This window comes from Dama dama, chromosome 14 (assembly GCF_033118175.1).
Source record: "Dama dama isolate Ldn47 chromosome 14, ASM3311817v1, whole genome shotgun sequence".
Lineage (NCBI taxonomy): Eukaryota > Metazoa > Chordata > Mammalia > Artiodactyla > Cervidae > Dama > Dama dama.
This window is the reverse complement of record NC_083694.1, coordinates 52,397,672-52,423,362: the sequence shown is the minus strand read 5'-3', so window position 1 is coordinate 52,423,362 and position 25,691 is coordinate 52,397,672. Positions and strand designations below refer to the sequence as shown.

The following is a 25,691-nucleotide window of genomic DNA, read 5'->3' as shown; positions in this document are numbered from 1 at the left end:
AAAATAAAGAGGAGTAACAGTAATTATCTTGCATGGTTATGGTAATAAGTGAGGTAATGTGTATGCAAAAGTGGTTGTTATCAATATATAACAGATGCTTGAAAAAGGATTGTTTCCTTCATTTCTGGTACATAACCCTTCGTTACAGGCAGTTCTAAAATGACCACAAAGATTCCTGCCTCCTGGTATAAACACCCTATATAATCCCTACCCTTGGGTGTGAGTGGGACATGTGAATAAGATGGATGTCACGACTGTGACAACGTTGTGTTACATGGCAAAGCTGAAGGGATTCTGCAGATATGAAGTCCCTAACCACTTTGGCTTTAAGTTAATCAAAGGGAGGCTATCCTAGAGGAGCCTAACCAAATCAGGTAAACTCTTACTCCCTGCCAGTCTGGTGGTTTTTCACTGCTGAGGGCGTGGGTTCAATCCCTGGTCAGAGAAGTAAGATCCTACAAGCTATACCATGTGGCCAAAACAAATTAAAACAAAACCAAGAACTATCATTAAAAAAAAAATGGGGGGCCTGGGCCTTCTCCTGCTGGCCTTAAACCAAGCCCCTCTGAGTACTATAACAATGAAATGAATTGTGTAAGCTCTGAAGAGAATCCCAAATTTCAGATGAGACCGAAGCCCCAGCCAAAACTCTGACTGCAGCCTCAGGAGACCATGAACAGAGGACCCAGCTGATCCAGAGCCACACTCATGATCCATGTGAGATGATAAAAGGGTGTTAAGATACCACATTTTTGAAATAACTTACTATAGAGCAATATAAGACTAACTAATACACTCTACTTTCTCTCAAATACCTATCCTTATCAAATGCATTTTTTGCTAACTTTCATTTGTTTAAACAGATTCAAGAATCAGTCAACAACATGATGAAGCCCTTTCTTCCCTCTTTCACATATACACAGCAGTGCACACACACATCAATTTTATAAATATAAAAAGTACCTGAGTGGAAAATAAATAGTATCTAGCATGCCAGTGTTATTTTGTTGAAACATATTTTCTCATCTGTAAAACGAATATAATAATAGTATTGACCTTACGGGGTTGATATGAGGAATAAACAAATTAATGTGTGTAGGCAATTTAAATTCTTGCTACTCAGAGTGTAGTATGACCAGGAGCAATGGCATCTGACAGATTTTTTTTTAAGTAAGACTTCATTTGAACAAGATCTCCAAGTAATACACACACACACTTAAAACCTGGGAAGCACTTCTTTAATCAGCACCTACCACAAATAAGTGCACTATGATCATTGAAAGTTTAAGTCACTCAGTCATGTCCGACTCTCTGTGACACCAGTCCATGGAATTCTCCAGTACAGTCCAGAACTATACAGTCCATGGAATTCTCCTGGCCAGAATACTGGAATGGGTAGCCTCTCCCTTCTCCAGGTGATCTTCCCAACCCAGGGATCAAACACAGGTCTCCCACAATGCGGGTGGATTCTTTACCAGCTGAGTCACAAGGGAAGCCCAGGAATACTGGAAGGGGTAGCCTATCCCTTCTCGAGCAGATCTTCCTGATCCAGGAATTGAACCAGGGTCCTGCACTGCAAGTGGATTCTTTCTTTTTTTTCCCCCCTTTTTTTTTTTCATTTATTTTTATTAGTTGGAGGCTAATTACTTTACAATATTGTAGTGGGTTTTGCCATACATTGACATGAATCAGCCATGGATTTACATGTGTTCCCCATCCCGATCCCCCCTCCCACCTCCCTCTCCATCCCATCCCTCTGGGTCTTTCCAGTGCACCAGCCCTGAGCACTTGTCTCATGCATCCAACCTGGGCTGGTGATCTGTTTCACCCTTGATAGTATAGTTGTTTCAATGCTGTTCTCGCAGAACATCCCACCCTCGCCTTCTCCCAGAGAGTCTAAAAGTCTGTTCTGTACATCTGTGTCTCTTTTTCTGTTTTGCATATAGGGTTATCATTACCATCTTTTAAAATTCCATATATATGCGTTAGTATACAGTATTGGTGATTATCTTTCTGGCTTACTTCACTCTGTATAATGGGCTCCAGTTTCATCCATCTCATTAGAACTGATTCAAATGAATTCTTTTTAACGGCTGAGTAATATTCCATGGTGTGTATGTACCACAGCTTCCTTATCCATTCGTCTGCTGATGGGCATCTAGGTTGCTTCCATGTCCTGGCTATTATAAACAGTGCTGCGATGAACATTGGGATGCATGTGTCTCTTTCAGATCTGGTTTCCTCGGTGTGTATGCCCAGAAGTGGGATTGCTAGGTCATTTAGCAGTTCTATTTCCAGTTTTCTAAGAAATCTCCACACTGTTCTCCATAGTGGCTGTACTAGTTTCCATTCCCACCAACAGTGTAAGAGGGTTCCCTTTTCTCCACAACCTCTCCAGCATTTATTGCTTGTAGACTTTTAGATAGCAGCCATCCTGACTGGCGTGTAATGGTACCTCATTGTGGTTTTGATTTGCATTTCTCTGATAATGAGTGATGTTGAGCATCTTTTCATGTGTTTATTAGCCATCTGTATGTCTTCTTTGGAGAAATGTCTGTTTAGTTCTTTGGCCCATTTTTTGATCGGGTCATTTATTTTTCTGGAATTGAGCTGCAGGAGTTGCTTGACCTATACATAGAAAACTATAAAATACTGATGAAAGAAATCAAAGAGGACACAAACAGATGGAGAAACATACCGTGTTCAGGGATTGGAAGAATCAATATTGTCAAAATGGCTATTCTTCCCAAAGCAATCTATAGATTCAATGCAATCCCTATCAAGCTACCAACAGTATTTTTCACAGAACTAGACCAAAGAATTTCACAATTTGTATGGAAATACAAAAAACCTCGAATAGCCAAAGTAATCTTGAGAAAGAAGAATGGAACTGGAGGAATCAACCTGCCTGACTTCAGACTCTACTACAAAGCCACAGTCAGCAAGACACTATGGTACTGGCACAGAGACAGAAATATAGATCAATGGAACAGAATAGAAAGCCCAGAGATAAATCCACGAACCTATGGACACCTTATCTTTGACAAAGGAGGCAAGGATATACAATGGAAAAAAGACAACCTCTTTAACAAGTGGTGCTGGGAAAACTGGTCAACCACTTGTAAAAGAATGAAACTAGAACACTTTCTAACACCATACACAAAAATAAACTCAAAATGGATTAAAGATCTAAATGTAAGAACAGAAACTATAAAACTCCTAGAGGAGAACATAGGCAAAACACTCTCCGACATGAATCACAGCAGGATCCTCTATGACCCACCTCCCAGAATATTGGAAATAAAAGCAAAAATAAACAAATGGGACCTAATGAAACTTAAAAGCTTTTGCACAACAAAGGAAACTATAAGCAAGGTGAAAAGACAGCCCTCAGATTGGGAGAAAATAATAGCAAACGAGGCAACAGACAAAGGATTAATCTCAAAAATATACATGCAAGTGGATTCTTTACCAACTGAGCTATCAGGGAAGCCCTAGTATGATCACTGTATTTCTTAAAATGAAACTCATTTCTTTTCTATATTCTCCATTGTATTTTCATTCAAATATAAAGAAATCTCATTTGCAAACTGATTTCTACAGTAAGAGCTTTAATCAGACTATGAATTAACAAATTAAAGGAAAATAAACCTCTAGTTGAGTTTGAGACTGTTTTACTCTGCAACCAAAATGAATTAGAAGTGGTATTAGTCAAGAGTACCAGTCACTGAGATCAAAGGGAATATTTTCAATCTAGATAGCATTTAACCAATCTAAATACAAAAACAAAAAATGCAGATTACAGTAAAGTTTAGTTTACAAGCAAGGTGTGAAGCTTGCCTCATATTACTGTGAATCTGGTCTTTTACAATTACTTGGGCATGTGTCTTAAAGGAAATCACCCTGTATTTGCCAAGTATTATCTTCTTATAATTTACCATCCATGTTATAAGTAACTAAATACAAGTCTGAGGTCAACAAACAGAAAGTCAGCTTGAAAACCAAATGAAGCAGTATCAAGTGTACCTCAAGTTTCAAAAGCAGGAGCAATTCAGAACATGAAGGAGTATACAAAGGTGGCAAGGTAGTTTAAAATAATCCCTAAGGCAGTTGTACTGATGGACCTAACTTTCTGCAAAGATTCCTTGCATTCAAATTAATTCCCTTTAACACACTTCACTTTTTCAACAGCACTTGAAAAATATGCAAAGATACTTTAATTCATTTTACTTTAGATCTTCCTCAGGAAATTAAGAGCAATTTTAGTCCTTTAAAGTCTGCATCCCTTTTTAGTTAAATTACAGGCTAAGGTAAGACAATTTAGTGACTTGAACTTCCACTTTTGCTTTGACAGGCAAATTGCTGAAAATAATTAAATAAAAGAATACTCCAAATCCCCCCAGCAGGAAAACATTTCTATGCCACCTCCAGCTCTAACTTTTGATATCTGCGTTGACAGAAATGTCAATTATAGAACTAATAATAAAGTGTATTGAAAATGTATGAAATGTCTCATCTATAAAAGAAACTATTACTTCCTACTCTGTGATTTCTGTAGCTTTTTTAATATGGGTGATGGCTAATAGATTTTCAAAAGACAAACTGACATCTCAAATAGTGAAAACTTATTAAGAACAGAAGTAAAAATTTTGAGGGAAAAATAGAAATCTGATGACTTGCTCTTATTCAAACCATATATAAGAATGAGAAATTGAAAACTTTATTTATGTTTTCATATTTTCAAGTGCAATTTCAGAAATGTTAACTACTGCCTTTCTAGTCTTTCTCAGTATGAAATCATCTTGAAGCAATGTAAAAGAAAACATATTCATTTATTCTATAATTTTTGTGTTAAAATATTTCTATTTATTCCTTCACTTATTATTATTCATGCTATTTACTCAGAAGGCAAAAATCTCACTGAGAAGGTGGTACTTATTAAAGAGGAAGGAGAGACCCATTTGGCAATCCAGGAAACAAGGTGTCCTTCCAGGGGAACAGCAAGTGCGAAAGCCCAGTGGCAGATTATAGCAGTGTCTGTGAAGGACACAAAAACTGAAGAAGAACTAAACAGCCTATGATGAAAGTGAAAGAGGAGAGTTAAAAAGTTAGCTTAAAGCTCAACATTCAGAAAACTAAGATCATGGCATCCAGTCCCATCACTTCATGGCAAATAGATGGGGAAACAGTGCAAACAGTGGCTGACTTTATTTTTCTGGGCTCCAAAATCACTGCAGATGGTGACTGCAGCCTTGAAATTAAAAGATGCTTACTCCTTGGAAGGAAAGTTATGACCAACCTAGACAGAGTATTAAAAAGCAGAGACATTACTTTGCCAACAAAGGTCCATCTAGTCAAGGCTATGGTTTTTCCAGTAATCATGTATGTATGCAAGAGTTGGACTATAAAAAAAGCTGAGCACCAAAGAATTGATGCTTTTGAACTGTGGTGGTGGAGAAGACTCTTTAGAGTCCCTTGGACTGCAAGGAAATTCAACCAGTCCATCCTAAAGGAGATCAGCTCTGGGTGTTCATTGGAAGGACTGATGCTGAAGCTGAAAGTCCAATCCTTTGGCCACCTGATGCGAAGAGCTGACTCATTTGAAAAGACCCTGATGCTGGGAAAGATTGAGGGCAGGAGGAGAAGGATGACAGAGAATGAGATACTTGAGTGGCAGTACCGACTCAATGGACATGAGTTTGGGATAGGCTCCGGGAGTTGGTGATGGACAGGGAGGCCTGGCAAGTTGCAGTCCACTGGGTCGCAAGAGTCAGACATGACTGAGCAACTGAACTGAACTGAACTGTGAAGGAGAGCAAAGGACAAGGGTGGAATTTGTGGGGCAGAGAGTGACAGCGAATGAGGTCAGAAAGGTTACAATCAGAAAGCAAAATCACATACAGCCTTATAAACCACGGTAAAGAACTTTGGCAAACAAAATGAAAAGCCAATGGAGAATTTTCAGAAGAGAAGAAATGTAATCTGACAAATTTCAAAAGGGTGACTGTGGCTAGTGCAGAACCACAGACTAAGGGGGAGTGAACAAGGGTGGAACGCAGAAGACCCGTTAGGAGGTATTGCAACAATCCAGTCCAAGAAATGACAGCAGCAGAGAGAGGGTGGATTCTGGATCCTGAGATCCAGCGCCTAGGAGCTGCCACTTGCTCACAGCGGAAGCCTACAGGGAAGATGAGCCTTCGGCCATTTACTCCACCTGGAACGTGTTCTCTTTGTAGAACAGAAAAGAAGCAAAACCACTGCACACGTGCAAGGCCTCAGGTCCAGCATATATCTGTGAATAGCTAGGACCCTCTCTAATCTGCCTGAGTGTATGTGCAGCCCTGCATGTATACACAGCCTCCCAGACCACCAGTGATATGCAGAACTAATGAGGCCCAGTCATTCCTTAAATCTCCTTTCGGAAGGAGTTTTTTTCTTTCCCAACCAAAATTACATCATTCTACATAAAACACTGGTCTTCCCATTCTTTTGCCATTAAAAAAAAAAAAAATCGCTATTGTTTCCAATAATGTTCCAAATCAAGTAAGTCCCTTCCAGGGGTGAAAGCAAAGCTACCAGTTTTCATAGCTCACCCCATCCTAGCAAAACTACCATGATAATAAGCCAGTGGTGGGAATCAGCAGAATAGGAGATGCCTCAAGTACTAAAACACCATTCGCAGTTCTCACTCAAGGCTCAGTAGTTTTTCTTGAATAAATGCTTTCTCCATATGTTCATATAATTTGATCACCTTCTCAAGTCCTTCACTGCCTGTTTTTTTGACGATTTTGTTGACATTTATGATTGCTTTTTCATAAGCAGATTTGCCAAGCTTCTTACTCAAGCCATTCCTGCATTGAATATATTTTAAACGCAATTTGCCTGAGCAACCTACTAAAAAATATCATAGAAAATATTTTTAAACATTGCTAAGTATGGAAACTGCCTGTATGCTAAAATCACTATTTTCTTTTGACTGTTAACATGCCTTTGTTGAAGAGCTTACTCAGGGGGCCTTAAGTAGAAAAAGTCTCTAAGCAGAGTAAATAGCATTTGTAAAGACACAGGAAGCCTGCTAGGAAACTGCACCCTTAAGTGTTGGGTGGGTAACTATTTTTAGCTCTCCTTTCCCTATTACAGATGAGCTCAAATCTCTTACACCCTAAAAATGCCCTTTTGTGGCCACATGCAACGCAATGTTTTAAAGTCTAGTCTCTTTCCTCTTCTTCTCCATTGACTTTCTTGAAAAAATAGTCTGAAAAGTATTTAAAACATCCCTTTCTCACCTCTAGTCATTCCTCAGTCCAGTATAAGAAGGCTTCTTTTCCAACTTTATTAAAATGACCCGCAGAGGTACCCAGTAGCCTCTCAGATTTACCAATGAACAATGGTAAATGAATCCAACAAACAATCTTTGGTCCTTATCATACTAAATCTCCCTGTTCCATTTGTCAATACTGCAACATCATTTTCTCCTTTTGAATCTCCACTCCTTGGTCCATTACTACCTTGTCTTAGTTCTCATACTGTTCTGACCATTTCTTCTGCAGATCTTTTAGCTGGACTTTCTCTTCCCACATCTACCCTTAAATGTTAGTAATCTCTCAAAACCCTACTGTTAACCCCCACCTCCCACATTTTCTCTCAAAGAAATTTCAGCCAATTATCACTGCTTCACACTGATGACCCTCAAACCTTTATCTCCAGTTGTTAAAACTTCCCTCACAATATAAGACCATTTCTAATCACTGAAAAATAGCTGTACTTCAATGTTCCCCAGTGAGTTCAAATCCATCACTATCTGAAACTGAATGTATCATACCCCACCTCAGACCCACTCTTCCCAGGTATTCCTATCTCGTTTGCTGGCATTAACATCATCCAGTCACCTAACCTAGAAACCTAGATTTAATCTATGATTATTTCTCTTCCCTTCTCTTCTTTCTGCTGCCCATGACATCCAATTCAGCTAAAAGCCTTGTTGCTTTTACCACAGGCATATTCTCACATGTCTTCTGCCCTTCCTTCCTTACATGCTGAGGCAGCCACTTTGACAGACCTGTACCAAACGAACTTAAGGGCAGCATCAAAAATGAAGCTGGAGCCCACGTCAGCTCTCTTGCTAAGACTAGAAAATGATGGCCTTCCAATACTTCGTACAGGACTTTCAGATCCTAGCAGTGAATGTCTCCAAACATGTTGCTGATTAATAACAAGCCAAAATTGGGATCATTTAGTTTGCCATTTACTTCTAAATGTATCAGTTTTCTAATTATGTTATTTTCCATAAGTAAATGGTTCTTCCCTTACACTGCACATCTACACAACTTTCAAACCTCATGAGCCCTAAATTTTCACTGAATCAAAAAATACCTGTCCAAGACTTGGATGGCATGGAGTAATGTCAGACAAAATGCATGGTAAGTCTATGAAATAGCAACTACATTGTATACCACAAAGCAGATGAATACCATGGAAGTGATATTCTGTGACTCCAAGGCTAAGATATAATAGGCATTGCAACTTCCACCTTAGTTCCCTGGACTGCTGTCTGGGGAGAGCTCACCATTGTACCACATGGACACCCAGGCAGCACGAGCGGGAAGCCTTTGTGGAGAGAAAGTGAAGTATCGCGGCCAATGTCCAGCATCATTTTGACAACGATTATGAATCAGCCCCCTTGGAAGCTTCTCCAAGCTTTCAGCCCCATCAATGTCATCTTCAAATAACTAAATCCCCCAGATGATATCTGACTCTCCATAACAAACACGAAGCCACAACTGACCAGACAAGCCTAATTCATGACCCACAGAAACCATGAGATAATAAATGTTTTCTGAGTGGGGTGGGAGGGGAAGAACTCTACTTCCAACTACATGTAAAAATTTAAATCATTCACAGACACATCATTAATGAAAAAAAAAAAAACCTGACAGGGAATTCCCTGATAGGGAATTCAGTGGATTCCGTGGTTAGGACTCTGCACTTTCACTGCCTGCAGTCCAGGTTCAATCCTCAGTCAGAGAACTAAGATCCCACAAGACACAGCAAAAAAAAAGAAGAAGAAGAAAGAAACTGACAAATCAGACTTCACAAAAATTAATCTTTCGTTTCTCAAAAGACATTGTTCAGAAAATGAAAAGGCAAACTGCAGAGTGGGAGAAAACATCTGTAAAACACATCCAATAAAGGACCTTTGTGTGTGTTAAGTCCCTTCAGTTGAGTCCAACTCTTGGCGACCCTGGACTATACAGCCTGCCAGGCTCTTCTGTCCACGGGGATTTTCCAATAAGAATACTGGAGTAGGTTTCCATTTCCTCCTCCAGGTAAAGGACCTTTACCAGTGTATTTAAAGAAATCTTAAAAATCAACAAGAAGACAAATAACCCAATGTTAGAAAGGGTAAGAGATTTGAAGTCTTGACAAGAAGGATAAAACAGATGGCAAAGATGATATAAAGAAACTTTCTTTTAATAAACCCTATCCTATAAGCAGGTAATATAAAGGTTAAAAGTAAAGATCCATCATTTAACTCTAGTTTCTATAAAAAGTACTGAGCACAAAGCCAAATGACACGTGACTCTCATGAGGTTGGTTAGCAACTCTCAGCAGCATTCATGTAGTAAACAAAGCAGATAATCGCTAGTGTTTCAAAAAAGTGAATGGTAAGTGATAAGGCAACAACAATAAACAAATCAAAACTGAATCATGTCAAATGAGGAGTAGGACATAACATTAACCACTTAAATTCTAAAAATGCTTAGAATTTGAAACTTCTCATTAAACACTTCAAACGTGCAAGACAGCAAAGTTAAGCTGTCAAATTTAAATAATTGTGTAAGTTGCACTTAGGAGTACGCAACCAAGGAACCAAATGGACCAAATTCTCTTCTGCATCTAGTAGAATCTAGTCTAAAAGTAGCAGAGACTACAAAGAAACACCACTCCTCCCCCTACTGCTTAGAGAGGCACGCATGCACACATGCACACACGTGCGCGCACACACACACATACACACATCTGTAAGGATACAAGTAAAGCAGCTATGTAAAGACAAGAAACTGAGTAAGTTTCATTTCTTACCCTCTTCTGCTTCATCCTCCTGGGGTGACAACGGGCCGCCTCCACTAGTAGGAGTGACTGGTTCCTCCTTCTCAGACTCTCGCTGTAGACTCACCACCTCATATATTGCATCCCCAGCATTGGTATGGCCTTTTCCCTCAGACTGAGAAAGATATAAAAATGTGCTTAAACATTAGAAATTTGAAGTAAACACTGAAAGATGGTGTATTTCAAGGGTCATTAAAAAGAACTAAAATGAAGAAGAGCAGCAGGTCATGCTTGATCTACAGCACGTCTGAAGTTGAGAAAAATCTTTCAAGTGCAATGTTCACATAACATCCTAAATGTATGGTTCTTTTAGTATTATTTTAACCAAAACAATAAAACATATTAACCATCTGAAAAATCTCAAATTTCTTTTATCAGAAAAACCTAAGAAGCCACAGATTCCAGGGTAGAAAGATAAGCAAGTGATGCTGGATTCTTAGGACTGACTACCTTGCTCTGAGATAAAGAGAAACCAGCTATATCCATCAACTAATTCATGGAAGTAGGTAGTTTTCACCTTACAAATGGCTTACATTCTAAATGGTCTTTTTTTAAGGAGTAAAATTTCCAAGGCAATCATTAATTAACCAACTTAGCATGGCCTACAAAGTCTTAGATTAGTTGAACCCTGCCTCTCTCATGAGCCTCATCTCATATTCAAACACTGTTACAATACTATACTTCAACCACTCTGGCCTTGTTTCAGTTCTGAGAACTTTTTCTTTTTTTCCCTGCCCAAGGCCTTGGGATATCCTTTTCTCTCTGACAATACAGCTTTTCCTCCTACTCTTTGCTAACTACCATCAATATTGGATCCTTATTTCTTAATGTTACTTCTGTTGATGTTGTTCACTTGCTTTGTCGTATCCAACTATTTGTGACCCCATGCACTGCTGCATGCCAGGCTTCCCTGTCCTTCACTATCTCCCAAAGTTTGCTCAAATTCATGTCCACTGAGTTAGTGATGCCATCCAACCATCTCATCCTCTGTCACCCCCTTCTCCTCCTGCCCTCAATGTTACTTCTACAAAGAATCTAAACTAAATTCCCAAGTTTTCAGTTCTTATCATAACAACAGAGGAAGTATCATATGGGCAGAGATCATGTTGACTTTCAATCAGAAACAATATGGTACCTGACACATAGTAAGTATTCAACAAATATCTGTAGAATCAATGATTAGACTAATGGTAAAACATGAATTTTAAAGCCAAACAGACCTGAGTCTGAATTCAAATTTCACTACAAGTAAGAGTGTGGTCTTGGACAAAATACTGTGCTGAGGCACAGCACCTCTATCAATAAAACTGAAATAAACCATCTCAATTATTAAGGAGATTAAATATAATAATACTTAGAACATAAAATTAGAGTGACTGAAACAAATTTTTATTACTATTATTATCTCAGTCTTTACACCATTTTACCACACTCTAAAGAACACAAAATAACAATAGTATAGGCATATATAGAGGTATAATTATCTCAAATATCTACCTTTACTTTAATTAATTTAAATTACAAAAACATAACTAATTATTCATTCTTTTCAAGAATTTCTTCTGAACAATAAATCAAATTTCAGGCACATTTTCAAGCCATTTAGCAAATAATAAAAGGTAAAATTGTCCACTGCATTAAACATAGAGGGGGAAAAAAAAGAAGACAGCCATGAAAAATTATGTGGTTAGGTTTAAACCAAACATTTTTTTTTTGTAGTTCTACTATATTCAGGAAACAAAGATCTCAATCCCTAAAGCAACAACTAAAGTAATTGTATAAAGAAATACAATAAAAATGAAATACTAGAAAACAAGCTGGCAGAGGAGTAGGTGGACATGGAGTATATCTCTCTCCATGGATACATCAGGAATACACCTTCAGACACAGAAGTCCATGCAGAACACCAGCTGAGAGAGGACGGGAGTAGCTGAGCAGCAGAAAAGAATACACAGAATCACGCAAAACTCGGTAGGCTGGAGGAACTAGGGGGAAAAAACAGGAGTACTACAAGGACTGGACCTGCCCTTGGTGGGTTTAAGAAGCGAAGCAGGGGTCTGATTCCCACATCAGGGCAATTGTCTGAGTCAGAGGAGAAACATTTAAGGCTGAGAATGAAACATCTGATCTGTGGCAGCCTAAATAGAATGAGAATCAGACAGTCCTTGCTGCAGCCATACGTACCCTGGAGAGGGATGCAGGTCCCCTAGAAGGGGCGGCAGCAGCTGGGAGCTGGAGCTTAGGGATTGTGGAGCAATCCCAGGGCGAGGGCTACTCTTGACTGTGGAGAAATCACTAGGTATAAAGGACACTACACTATGTTAAAAAGATCTAGTCACCAAGACTATATAAGAATCTTATAAACATATGTAGCTAACAACAGGCTCTCAAATAAATGAAGCAAAAAATTCACAGAAATAAAAGGAGATGGACAAATCCACATTTACAATTGGAGACATCAACACTCCTCTCACAGAAATGAAAAGAAGTATACGAAAATTTACAATGTTATAGAAGAACTGTACATCATCAACAATCGTATCTGATATTATATATCACTCCATTCAATAACAGAAGAATACACATTCTTTTCAAATGCACATGGAACATTCACCAAAACAGACCATGTCCTGGGTTATAAAACACACTTGAAGAAATTTTTTTAGACTTAACTAAATTATGTTTAGTGACCATAATATAATTAAACTGAAAATCAACAACAGAAATGTGTCTGAAAAATCCCCAATACTTGGAAATAAAATAACACACTTCTAAACACTCCATGGATCAAAGAGGAAAACTCAAAGTAGAAAATATTTTTAACTGAACAAAAATGAAAATACACCAAGTGAAAACTAGTGGGATACATCTAGGATTTAGAAATATAAATATATGTATTTCAGATGAGCCATTCAAAAATCAATAATCTAAACATGCACCTTAAGAAATGAGGAAAAGAAGTACAAAATAAAGCAAACAGAAGTAAAATAATAATAAAAAAGATAACAGTACAAATCAATAAAACTGGGGACACAAAAAGTTTAAAAGCAATGAAACCAAAAGGTAGTTTCTTTACAAAGATCAATAAATTGATAAACCTCTAGCTAAATTCACAAAACAAAAAAGAAGATACAAATTATCAATACCAGGAACAAAAGCATGGGTATTACTATATACTCTATGAAATCAAATGGATAATAAATAAATACTGCAAACCGTCCTATGCATATTAACTGTACAACTTAGAAAAATGCACCAAATTTAAGCTGTACACCACAATAATTTGATACACTGTATATACTGCAAAATAGCTACCACAATAACATCCTTCACATGACATAGTCTTAGTAATTTACTAACAGATTGTATTCTTTCAGTAGAAGTATAGTTGATTTATATGTTTCACATATACAGCAAAGTGATTCAGTTTTATGCATATATACGTGTGTGTGTGTGTGTGTGTGTGTATATATATATATATATATATATATATATATATATATATATATATATTCTTTTTCAGATTCTTTTCCATTATAGGCTATTACAAAATATCGAATATAGTTCCCCATGCTATACAGTGAACTGAAGTGAAAGTCACTCAGTTGTGTCCAACTCTTTGTGACCTCATGGACTATACAGTCCATGGAATTCTCCAGGCCAGAATACTGGAGTGGGTAGCCTTTCCCTTCTCCATGGGATCTTCCCAACCCAGGGATCAAAGCCAGGTCTCTTGCATTGTAGGTGGATTCTTTACCAGCTGAGCCACAAGGGAAGCCTGTGCTATACAGTAGTTCTTTGCTTTTTTATCTAATATATATGTAGTAGCATCAGCTAATCACAAATTCCCAACTGATCTCTCCCCTAATTGATCATACTTTAATTTAAATAGGTTTAAATCAACATGCATCCTCAAAAGGGAAACTTCCTCTTATGCCTTTTAGATCTAATAACTGATAAAAGGCTTTGCCTCCACGTGAAAAGAATGTTAAGGCACCTGAAAGCAAAGAAGAGATTTGGGAGGAGGGCAAAAAATAGTTATTTTAACATTAAACCTGTATTTAGCCCAGAGCCCATAACAAGCCTAAAGGAGGCCTGAGCTAGGAAAAGATTTAAGAAAGGGCAGCTACTTCCACCTCCAGTCTGGATCATGCTCTCTTAGAGAATAAAGAAGAAACAGCTCCCTTCCTTCTAGTAAGGGTCAAGCCACAGGAGCTTCTGAGAGCAGGTAAGACTATGATGAACTCTTGTCACGCCCTAAATCTACCCTTTTTTTCAGGCAAACCTCCTCCCTCTAAATGATGTCAACTAAAAACACAACAGGATAGTAGCCTCTGGAGAACAGCTTATCAAGAGAGAAGCTTTTCCGCTCTCCTTAACAGTGATCTCCAGTCTTACCTCTTGGACATTATGACTCTGTTTCTCATTTCTCTATAACTTCCCCCTGTAGGCCAGCAAGATTTACCACCCCAAAATGTCTCTTTGGCATTTAGACTATTTAGAGTTGGAACCAATCAAGGCCCAAAAGACTGAAGAAGCAGCTTTGACCTTCCCCCTCACTGCCTAAATTTAGATAGCAGGCCTGTTCCTCAAACAGAGTTACAACAACCTGCAAAGGATATGGGCTAGGTGTGATGGGGAGACTCAGCGGGGCCTAGAGATCAGAGTTCCCTCTGTCCGACTGTCACCGTGTAGCCCATCAAACATCTGTTTACCAAACATTTGCTTTCCCAGCTCCATATGAACTACCATTTTCCCCCAGAAACATTCCCCCCAACATACTCTTTTATCTTCAACTGAAGATGGTATTCAAGGTGAGGGATTCGTCCATTTCGGTGAATTTACTCAGTTTTCCTGGGTCTCTCCAACGTGTGTGCCATGCTAAGTTGCTTAGCCATGTCCGACTCTCTGTAACCCTATAGGCGGTAGCCTCTGTCCATGGGATTCTCCAAGCGAGAATACTGAGGTAGGCTGCAATGCCCTCCTCCAAAGGATCTTTACAGTGCAGGGATCGAACCCTCATCTTTTATGTCTCCTGCATTGGAAGCCAAGTTCTTTACCACTAACACCACCTGGGAAGCCCTGATGTACACATGCTATTAAACTTTTTATTTTCTTCCTTTAATCTATCTCACATCACTTTAATTCTTATTAAGAATTACCATCTAGTCAAAAATATGTTTTTTCCAGTAGTCAATTATGGATGTGAGAGTTGGACTATAAAGAAAGCTGAGCACCGAAGAATTGGTGCTTTTGAACTGTGGTATTGGAGAAGACTCTTGAGAGTCCCTTAGACTGCAAGGAGATCAAACCATTCAATCCTAAAGGAAATCAGACCAGAATATTCATTGAAAAGATGGGATGTTAAGAAAAAAGAAAAGACGGATGTTGAAGCTGAAGCTCCAATACTTTGGCCATCTGATTCAAAGTGCTGACTCATTGGAAAAGACCCTGATGCTGGGAAAGACTGAAGGCAGGAGGAGAAGGGGGCAACAGAGTATGAGATGGCTGGATGGCATCACTGACTCAATGGACATAAGTTTGAGCAAGCTCCAGGAGATGGCAAAGGACAGGGAAGCTTGGAGTACTTCAGTCCATGGGGTCTCAGAGAGTCAGACATGACTGAGGGACTGAACAACAACAAAGCAGAATCATAGGAGATGGTTCTTGGATATGAGTCCGTCTTCTCCGCAGGTGCCAGTCTCCTTATTAAAGCAATCTTTCATTTCCCAACAATGAGTACTGGCTATTGACAGGCAAGCAGCTAAACATGAGTTCAGTAACAAGCATAAGGATTACTATTTTGAGCTAAACACAATCAAAACTCAGCAGATTCTTGAAAGCTCTTCTACCTCTCCCTCAATTGCCTAAATTTACTTAAGAAAGGGAGACAGCTATTAAGAGAGATATCCTTTTACCTAAGAAACATATCTGCATAACAGGACTACCTCCTTTTTTTAATTCCCCAAATATCTCCTCCCACTTCCTGTGAATGACCTTCCTCCTCTTTGCATCCCCAGATCCCTCCCCTTTCCCTGGCTCAGGATGGAATATAAGCTTCAATTACCAGCTGCCTTTTGAGTCTTCATATCTTTCTGGGGCTCCCACAGCCACATAATTAAATTTTCCTCCTATTAATCTGTCTTGTATTTATTTATGTATTAGGCCAACCAAAGAATGTAAAAGGGAAGAAGAGAAATTTTTGTCCACCCTTACAATATTACTTCTCTGCTGTGATCACAAAACGTGACTCACATAGTTCCTCAAAGGGGCTTCTTTTAACCACCACTTTCTTTCTTTCTACTGCTATGGCCCCTTCCTTTTCTAAACCCCACAGAATTCTGTACATTATTTTTATCTAGTATTAATCACAACCCTCCAAGTAAAATGGCAATTTTTATATATTTCCTTATTAATAGGAGGTGACACAAAGTTCCTTTGGGGATAAGGTTGTTATTTGAAATATCTTATTCTCACTGTGCCACTAGAATAGATATTATAAATTAACTTTGAATTAACTTGACTACAACAGTCATGGAATTATTTGTACTAAAAATCATTTATATTCACTAATCCAAATGTCACAGAATTTTAGAAAAAAATTCAGTAATACTAGTAACCCACATTATTAGTTTATAATAAGAAAACCAAGGCTGCCAGACATAAAAGGACTCCCAATAGGTTTATTTTTTTTTAACTATTTACTGAGAAAAAGCTTCATCTTTCACACTTATTTCATATAAAAATACAAAACATTTATTTCATGTACTAAATCCAAAATATATGATATACACTACATCTCTATACCAGGATTAAGTGACCCCTTCTCAATCAAATGTAAATTTCACTATGTCATTTAAGGCCAGATGCTCCAAAAACTAAACAAAACTTAATTTGTTATTATTACAAGAATTTAAAAATCTCCATACTAATCAGCAATCCTTCTTTTTTTCCAGAAAATTTGTTCATCATAATAATCAGATGTACTTACAGAAATCTCAATTTAAATTATTTAAACCTTATTAATTCTACAACATATGTTTTGTATTTCAAGAAATGTCAAGCTACATTAAAATATGTTGTACTGGCCTCTAAATGTTCTGCATTTCCTGAATCAACATAATGTAAATAACATTTCTTAAGATTACCTTTAAAATGAACATAAGTATTTCTTTCTTCATAACACTATTTTTCCTCCATAATTGCCTCCGATTGCTCTTTATAGTTTATCATAAATCTACAAATGAAGCAAGGATTTTAAGAACCACCCCCTGCATGTTTTCAGTGCTGCTGACTCAGCTGACCCCTTGAGAACTGAACTCTATTTTACAACAACTTCAGCTAATCAGCAATTTTTCTGGAAACTATCTTATTTATAAATATGCCTAACTTATGAAATAAAAGATTACTGAATTCACTGAAGTGCTGCTTTTTCCAAGCTCCTATCTCCATATGCCTCTACACTTTTATGCATAATATAACTTTACTCATCAATTTTTACTAAATTTTGACACCAGAGCAGACTAGAAAATATTTTTATGAAGGACAACACTGCTAAGAATGTTGCACACCATTATTGGCAACAAAATCAATTATCTCAGTCCATAGAAAATAATTTCATTCCAACATTTCAAACAAGTAGTATTTTAAGAGTAATACCATAGTCTTTTTTTTTTTTAGTTGGAGGCTAATTACTTCACAACATTTCAGTGGGTTTTGTCATACATTGATATGAATCAGCCATGGATTTACACGTATTCCCCATCCCGATCCCCCCTCCCACCTCCCTCTCCACCCGATTCCTCTGGGTCTTCCCAGTGCACCAGGCCCGAGCACTTGTCTCATGCATCCCACCTGGGCTGGTGATCTGTTTCACCATAGATAGTATACATGCTGTTCTTTTGAAACATCCCATGCTCACCTTCTCCCACAGAGTTCAAAAGTCTGTTCTGTATTTCTGTGCCTCTTTTTCTGTTTTGCATATAGGGTTATCATTACCATCTTTCTAAATTCCATATATATGTGTTAGTGTGCTGTAATGTTCTTTATCTTTCTGGCTTACATCACTCTGTATAAGGGGTTCCAGCTTCATCCATCTCATTAGGACTGGTTCAAATGAATTCTTTTTAACGGCTGAGTAATATTCCATGGTGTATATGTACCACAGCTTCCTTATCCATTCATCTGCTGATGGGCATCTAGGTTGCTTCCATGTCCTGGCTATTATAAACAGTGCTGCGATGAACATTGGGGTGCACGTGTCTCTCTCAGATCTGGTTTCCTCAGTGTGTATGCCCAGAAGTGGGATTGCTGGGTCATATGGCAGTTCTATTTCCAGTTTTCTAAGAAATCTCCACACTGTTTTCCATAGCGGCTGTACTAGTTTGCATTCCCACCAACAGTGTAAGAGGGTTCCCTTTTCTCCACACCCTCTCCAGCATTTATTGCTTGTAGACTTTTGGATAGCAGCCATCCTGACTGGCATGTAATGGTATCTCATTGTGGTTTTGATTTGCATTTCTCTAATAATGAGTGATGTTGAGCATCTTTTCATGTGTTTGTTAGCAATCTGTATGTCTTCTTTGGAGAAATGTCTGTTTAGTTCTTTGGCCCATTTTTTGATTGGGTCATTTATTTTTCTGGAATTAAGCTGCAGGAGTTGCTTGTATATTTTTGAGATTAATCCTTTGTCTGTTGCCTCGTTTGCTATTATTTTCTCCCAATCTGAGGGCTGTCTTTTCACCTTGCTTATAGTTTCCTTTGTTGTGCAAAAGCTTTTAAGTTTCATTAGGTCCCATTTGTTTAGTTTTGCTTTTATTTCCAATATTCTGGGAGGTGGGTCATAGAGGACCTTGCTGTGATTTATGTCGGAGAGGGTTTTGCCTATGTTCTCCTCTAGGAGTTTTATAGTTTCTGGTCTTACATTTAGATCTTTAATCCATTTTGAGTTTATTTTTGTGTATGGTGTTAGAAAGTGTTCTAGTTTCATTCTTTTACAAGTGGTTGACCAGTTTTCCCAGCACCACTTGTTAAAGAGGTTGTCTTTTTTCCATTGTATATCCTTGCCTCCTTTGTCAAAGATAAGGTGTCCATAGGTTTGTGGATTTATCTCTGGGCTTTCTATTCTGTTCCATTGATCTATATTTCTGTCTTTGTGCCAGTACCATAGTGTCTTGATGACTGTGGCTTTGTAGTAGAGTCTGAAGTCAGGCAGGTTGATTCCTCCAGTTCCATTCTTCTTTCTCAAGATGACTTTGGCTATTCGAGGTTTTTTGTATTTCCATACAAATTGTGAAATTATTTGTTCTAGTTCTGTGAAAAATACCGTTGGTAGCTTGATAGGGATTGCATTGAATCTATAGATTGCTTTGGGTAGAATAGCCATTTTGACAATATTGATTCTTCCAATCCATGAACACGAATACCATAGTCTTAAGTGCAAGAATACTATCTATACCTTAAGAAAGTATATTTGACTATGAAATAAGCAAAATTTCCTTGTTTAAATACCTTATCACATTATTCTCCAAGTGAGAAGCCTTTTGTTTTTATTTATTAAATTTTCAATACACTAAAAGAATATAAATCTTTACATAAGAGGGTCATTTATTCCTCACTAATAGGCCACTTGATAACATGGCCTTGGTAATGTGTGATTTCTTAAACTCCACACAAATGACAGCCAAGGGAGAGGTGCCAGTACTTAATGAAAAGAACCCAAGTCACGGTGCTTACCATCTTGCTTTGCTTCACAACTGGCTTTTTACTTTTTAAATGCATTGCAAAAGAGTATATGTATATTTAAGGAGTCTCTCCTCTCTGGCTTATAATTTCAAAACTTAAAATACTAATTTTTCATACCTGAAAATACTAATTTTTCAGATCTTAAAAACACTAATTTTTAATACCTTGATAATGGGAAAGATTGAAGGCAGGAGGAGAAGGAGACAAGAGGATGAGATGGTTGGATGGCATCACCGAATGAATGGACAGGAGTTTGAGCAAGCTCTAGGAAATAGTGAAGGACAGGGAAGTTTGTGACATGGGGTCACAAAGAGTCAGACACGAGTTAGTGACTGAACACAACAACAACAAATTTTCAGAATAAATCCTTTTAACTCAACTAATAATTCAAGTTTTCGATGAAGGCCTATAATAAACAATCTATTCTCATTTCAGTACCCAGAATGAAAACCTGCTTTATTCAGTTTTATTTCCTTTGATGTAGTCTCATAGTAAGATACACTCTCTAGCACAATACAAACCAAACCTGAAAGTAAATGGTAACAGCTGAATGTCTTATAGTTCTTTACACAAAATAGGACCAGTAGAATATAAAATTATTCAATGATTTTAGCAAGCATAAAACTAAACAAAAACAGTACTACAAAGGTTATATTCTGATACCTTCCTATCAAAGAATCCTGCCAATAAACACCTATGGATGAGGGAATGCACAGCATTTATTTTTAGTAATAAGAAAAAAAAAGAAATAATATTCATCAAATTACTTCTTAAGCAATTTATTAATGTAGCAGTAGGTGATGTCACCATAGTTTAAAAACATGAGTATCTTCAATTCATTATGAATTCTATTTTCGGGTATTTTAAAACTGTCATTTAAGGGAATTCCCTGGCGGTCCAGTGGTTGGGACTCCACACTCTCACTGTTGAGGGCCTGGGTTCAATCCCTGTTTGGGGAACTAAATTCCCACAAGCTGCATGGTGTGGCCGAAAAAACACAAAAGCAAAAGCAAAAAAAAAAAAAAACTGTCATTAAAAAATCACTCTGAAATAACACAGTAATAAGCAGATAATACTTTAAGCATTAGAACCTTCCAAAATTCTCATTTTGCTTCCAGCTGTTTTGGAAGTCCTCCCATAAATTAATAATTAAAAAAAAAAAGAAAATACCAAGTGACGCATAATTTCTATTTTAATGAGATATAATTGACATATAACATTGTGTAATGTATTGACTTGATACATTTATATACTGCAATACGATTACCACTGTAGCATTAGCCAACAGCACACATCATCATCATTTCTTTCCTGTGGTAAGAATAATTATGATCTAATCCCTTAACAACTTTTAAAATATATAGTACAGTACAATCAACACTTAGTACCTATGGAAAGACTAGATTCAGGACCTCACTGTGGACACTGAAATCTACAGATGCTCACGTACCTCATATAAAATGGTATAGTGCAGTTGTACCTGCATATCTGCAAGTTCTGCATCCACAGATTCAACCAACCAGGAACTGAACCATGGACTAATCCAAAGACCAACTAAATCCACCCTTGAGGAACCCATGGAAAAAGGGCCCACTAGATTGTTGACTACAATCACTAAGTTTTGTACTAGACCTCCAGAATGTTTTTTTATCTACTAACTTGCAGTTTCTACATAGTTTCTTAACTATAGCATTTCAGCAGAAAGAAATCGGTTCACTTTTACAGTATCTGCTATGTCATTCCTCTAAACGTTGGCAACAAAAGGTTTTAGGCACTTGCATCCATATTTTGATGAGGTATTCACTCAGCAAAATCACTAGCAGAGGGATAGACGTCCAAATACAGGAAAAAAAAAAAAAAAAACAGAAAAAAAGACTGAATTTTCTAAAAATTTTAACTTTGTATTTAAAGTAAAGTAAAATGTATCATAATACTTCGAACTGTATCCAGCCTCTCTCTGTCCCCAGTTATGGGGGTGAATTATCTTGTCTCCCATTCAATCCTCAATTAACTGCAGTCTGACTTCTTCCCCAATACTCCTCTCAAGTTGTTCAGGTTTTACAGTCTAAGATCTTTATCTCTTATCTACCAATCATATCCCAAGCTAACCTCCCTGCAGTACCTAATGCTGCAGGCCTTCTCTCCTGCTGGAAACAATCTTCCCCCCTGCTTTTCTGGCCTCACACTCTTGTGATTTTATCCCAAGATCTGTGCTTATCCTTCTACATCCACTTCACTCAATCCTCTTCCTGTACCAATCTTTGAAATGTCTCCTCTTTCAACACTTGGTCTCAGGGTAATTTCACCTACTCCTATTCACAATTCTCAAGCAATAACCACTTTTAAAATCTTTATTTCCCAAGCGTAGGATACAAATATCTGACTGCCTACTAAACCTAAACGTCCCTTTGAAATGTGAAATTCAGCATGTCTAAACCTCCGCTAGCTTGCCTCATGAGCCTGGAAACACTTCTCCTTGAGAGTCTGTTTGAATCAAAACGATCAACAACCACCCAGTCACGTAGAAGTAATCCTAGGTCTTGCTTTCCCTCAACCTCGCATCAAATCAAACACCAGATCTTGATTCTTACTTCCCTAAAGTCTCTCAAATTCATCTTTTCTACTACCCCACTGCAAAATACCAGGCCAGATGAATCACAAGCTGGAATCAAGATTGCCAGAAGAAATATCAATACCTCGGGTGGTGTGCAGATGATACCACCCGAATGGCAGAAAGCAAAATAGAACTAAAGAGCCTCTTGATGAAGGTGAAAGACAAAAGTTAAAAAGCTGGCTTAAAACTCAGAATTCAAAAAACTAAGATGATGGTATCCAGTCCCATCATTTCATGGCAAAGAGATGGGGCAAAAATGGAAACAACAGCAGATTTTATTTTCCTAGGCTCCAAAATCACTGTGGACAGTGACTGTAGCCATGAAAAAGATGCTTGCTCCTTGGAAGAAAAGTGACAACAAACCTAGACAGAGTATTAAAATACAGAGACATCACTTTGCTGACAAAGGTTTGTATAGTCAAAGCTATGATTTTTCCAGTAGTCATGTATGGATGTGAGAGACAGACCATAAAGAAGGTTGAGCACTGAAGAACTAATGCTTTTGAACTGTGGTGCTGGAGAAGACTCTTAAAGAGTTCCTTGGACAACAAGAAGCTCAAACTATTCAATCCTAGAGGAAATCAACCCTGAATATTCACTGGAAGGACTGACGCTGAAGTTGAAGCTCCAGTACTTTAGTCTCCAGACGCAAAGAGCCGACTCATTGGAAAAGACCTTGATGCTGGGAAAGATTGGGGGCAGGAGGAGAAGGAGGCAACAGAGGATAGGTTGAATGGCATCACTGACTCAATGGACATGAACCTGGGCAAGCTCCAGGAGATAGTGCGGGACAGGGAGGCCTGGCATGCTGCAGTCCATGGGGTCGCAAAAAGGCAGACATGACTTAGTGACTGAACAATTATCCCCACTGCCATCGCCTTTCTTCAGGCATTCATCATTTCTCATCTTGGCCACAACAGCCTTCCAACTTCATATTCACTGCCTCCAGTGTCAATATCCTTTACACCACTGTCAGACTGAACTTTCCCAATTAAAAACATATTGTCATTCACAGCTTAAAATTCTCCCAACCTGAGGACAAAGTACTAAGCATGACAATGACCTACCTATGCAGAATAATTACCCACCATGCCCACTGATACTTCAGCAATACAGCAGTATCTAATCTCCTGAAGATCTTCAACCTATCATGTTGCATCAGAGCTGTATGAACTGACTCAACTATTGTCTCTGACTAAAATGTCCTTCTCTGTCTTACCACAATTCAAAATCCTGACCCTTCTACAAGAGTTAGTTATTCACTTATTGGTTAATTTATTCATTCATTTATTTTAGGCTTAAGATACAAAAGACTCTGTCCAAAAAGAATACAGACTAGATAGAAGACAAGTATTAACTAATATTAATAACAATAATAGCTAACACTTACTGAGTACATACCAGGTGATAAGCACTGTCCTAATGGGCCTGACATGAATTCATATTTAATCATCATGAGAGCCATGATATTGTATATAATAAGAAATACATTGGTCTTCATCCTGGCTCCACAGCAATAAAGGTGAAAGAAACATCTTTTGTTATAATATTTGGTTTTTATCCATTTTCTGAAATAGTTCCAGGGAATCCCCTGATGGTCCAGTGGTTAAGACCCCACGCTTCCACTGCAGGGGGCATGGGCTTGATCCCTGGTCAGGAAACTAAGATCCCACATGCTGCAAGGTGCCACCAAAAGAAAAAATATATATATCTTGAACCATGAAATAGTTCCAGAGTAATAAAGGTAAAATGAGCATTTTTTTGTTATTTCTAATGAGCTTCTTTCAACTACAGCTGAATTTATATTCATGAGGTGACTTTTAGAAAGCCCCTAAGCTGAGAACGGGGCAGGTGGATGCCAGGAGAATCTATCACATTGATTTGAGGGCTAGAACTTACAGCCCCACTCCACCAGCCTGCAGGGAGGGGAAACGGACTGGTGCTTGAGTTAATCGCTAACAGTCAATGATTTTCTCAATTATGCCTACAGAATGAAGCATCCAAAAAACCCCTAACTTAGCTGTTCAGAGAACTTCTGGGCTGGTAAACACGTGGAGGTACTGAGAGGGTGGCAAGACTGTATATCCCCAAGACCTTGCACTATGCATCTCTACTAGCTGGCTGTTCCAGAGTTGTATCCTTTTCTAATACACTGGTAACCTATTAAGCAAACTGTTTTCCTGAGTTCTGTGAGTTCTAGCAAATCACCAAACCTGAGGAGGGGGCTGTGGCAACCTCCATATTACAGCTGGTTGGTCAGAAACACAGGTGACAACCTGAACCTGCAGTTGGTATCTGAAGTAAGGAGGAGGGGGAGAGTCCTGTGGGACTGAGCCCTTAAACTGTGAGGTCCACGCTAACTCCAGGTAGTGTTATCACTGAACTGAAGGGTCAGTTGGAGAATTAATTGGTATAGGAAAAACACCCACCTATCTAGAGTCAGAAATGAAGTGGTGGGAACAGTAGTAAAGGAAACAGAGTTTTCTTTAAACAAATCTGAGGTGGTATAATAAAAATCCCCACTTCGGAGATGAGGAGTATCTTGCCTAAGGCTAAATATCTAGGACATGGGGGGAAGCTGGGTTTCAATCCTAGGAACCTGACTCCAATCCAAGGTGACAAGTATGATTAGTGAGTGTCACTTGTGCACTCTGCATACACTTCTACTGTTGCATGAATCACCAGTAGGATAATCTTTTTACCATTATATTCTTCACTCTTTAAAGACAAGATAACATGTATTATTCATTCACATATCCCCAACACTATCACGCTACAGGTACTCAATAAATATTTAATAAACAAAGCACTGAAAATCATTTCTAAAATGAATAGTGGTATCTCAGCAAACTAATTTTACCTATTATGATACAGGCCTTTGACTCTCTCAGTTTAGTAACACTTCATATGAAGCATGAATGCCCTCATGGTTTCTGGATCTTGACCCCTACTAAAACCTAGCTGAAGGAGAGCATCTTCTTAAACTCATTAACAATGAGGTCAATAAGACTGGTAAAAGTTATTAAGGTCTATTTCCTGGTAATATGCAGCAAAGCTTTAAGACAGTGGAATAAGCATCCAAAAGTAAAATATGGGATGTTCATTAACAATAAAAAGGCTTTTAGAGCAAGGGATCTTTTTGGCAAGCCATTTTCAAGTGACTCCATGTAAGCACAGTGCTCTTCTCAGATCAGCATCATACAAAACGAAGTTTCAGCAGCAA

General features: G+C 38.2%; 1 protein-coding gene across 8 annotated transcripts in view; it reads right to left on the bottom strand.

Annotated features, from left to right (window-relative positions):
• Nucleotides 1–25,691, bottom strand: part of RABGAP1L (RAB GTPase activating protein 1 like) — a 677,120-nt gene that overhangs the window by 517,679 nt on the left and 133,750 nt on the right. For all 8 annotated transcript variants that reach the window (XM_061160753.1, XM_061160754.1, XM_061160755.1 and 5 more), the window contains exon 11: nt 10,084–10,225. In XM_061160753.1, the coding sequence (XP_061016736.1) occupies nt 10,084–10,225 (142 nt within the window). The remainder of the gene's footprint in view (nt 1–10,083; nt 10,226–25,691) is intronic.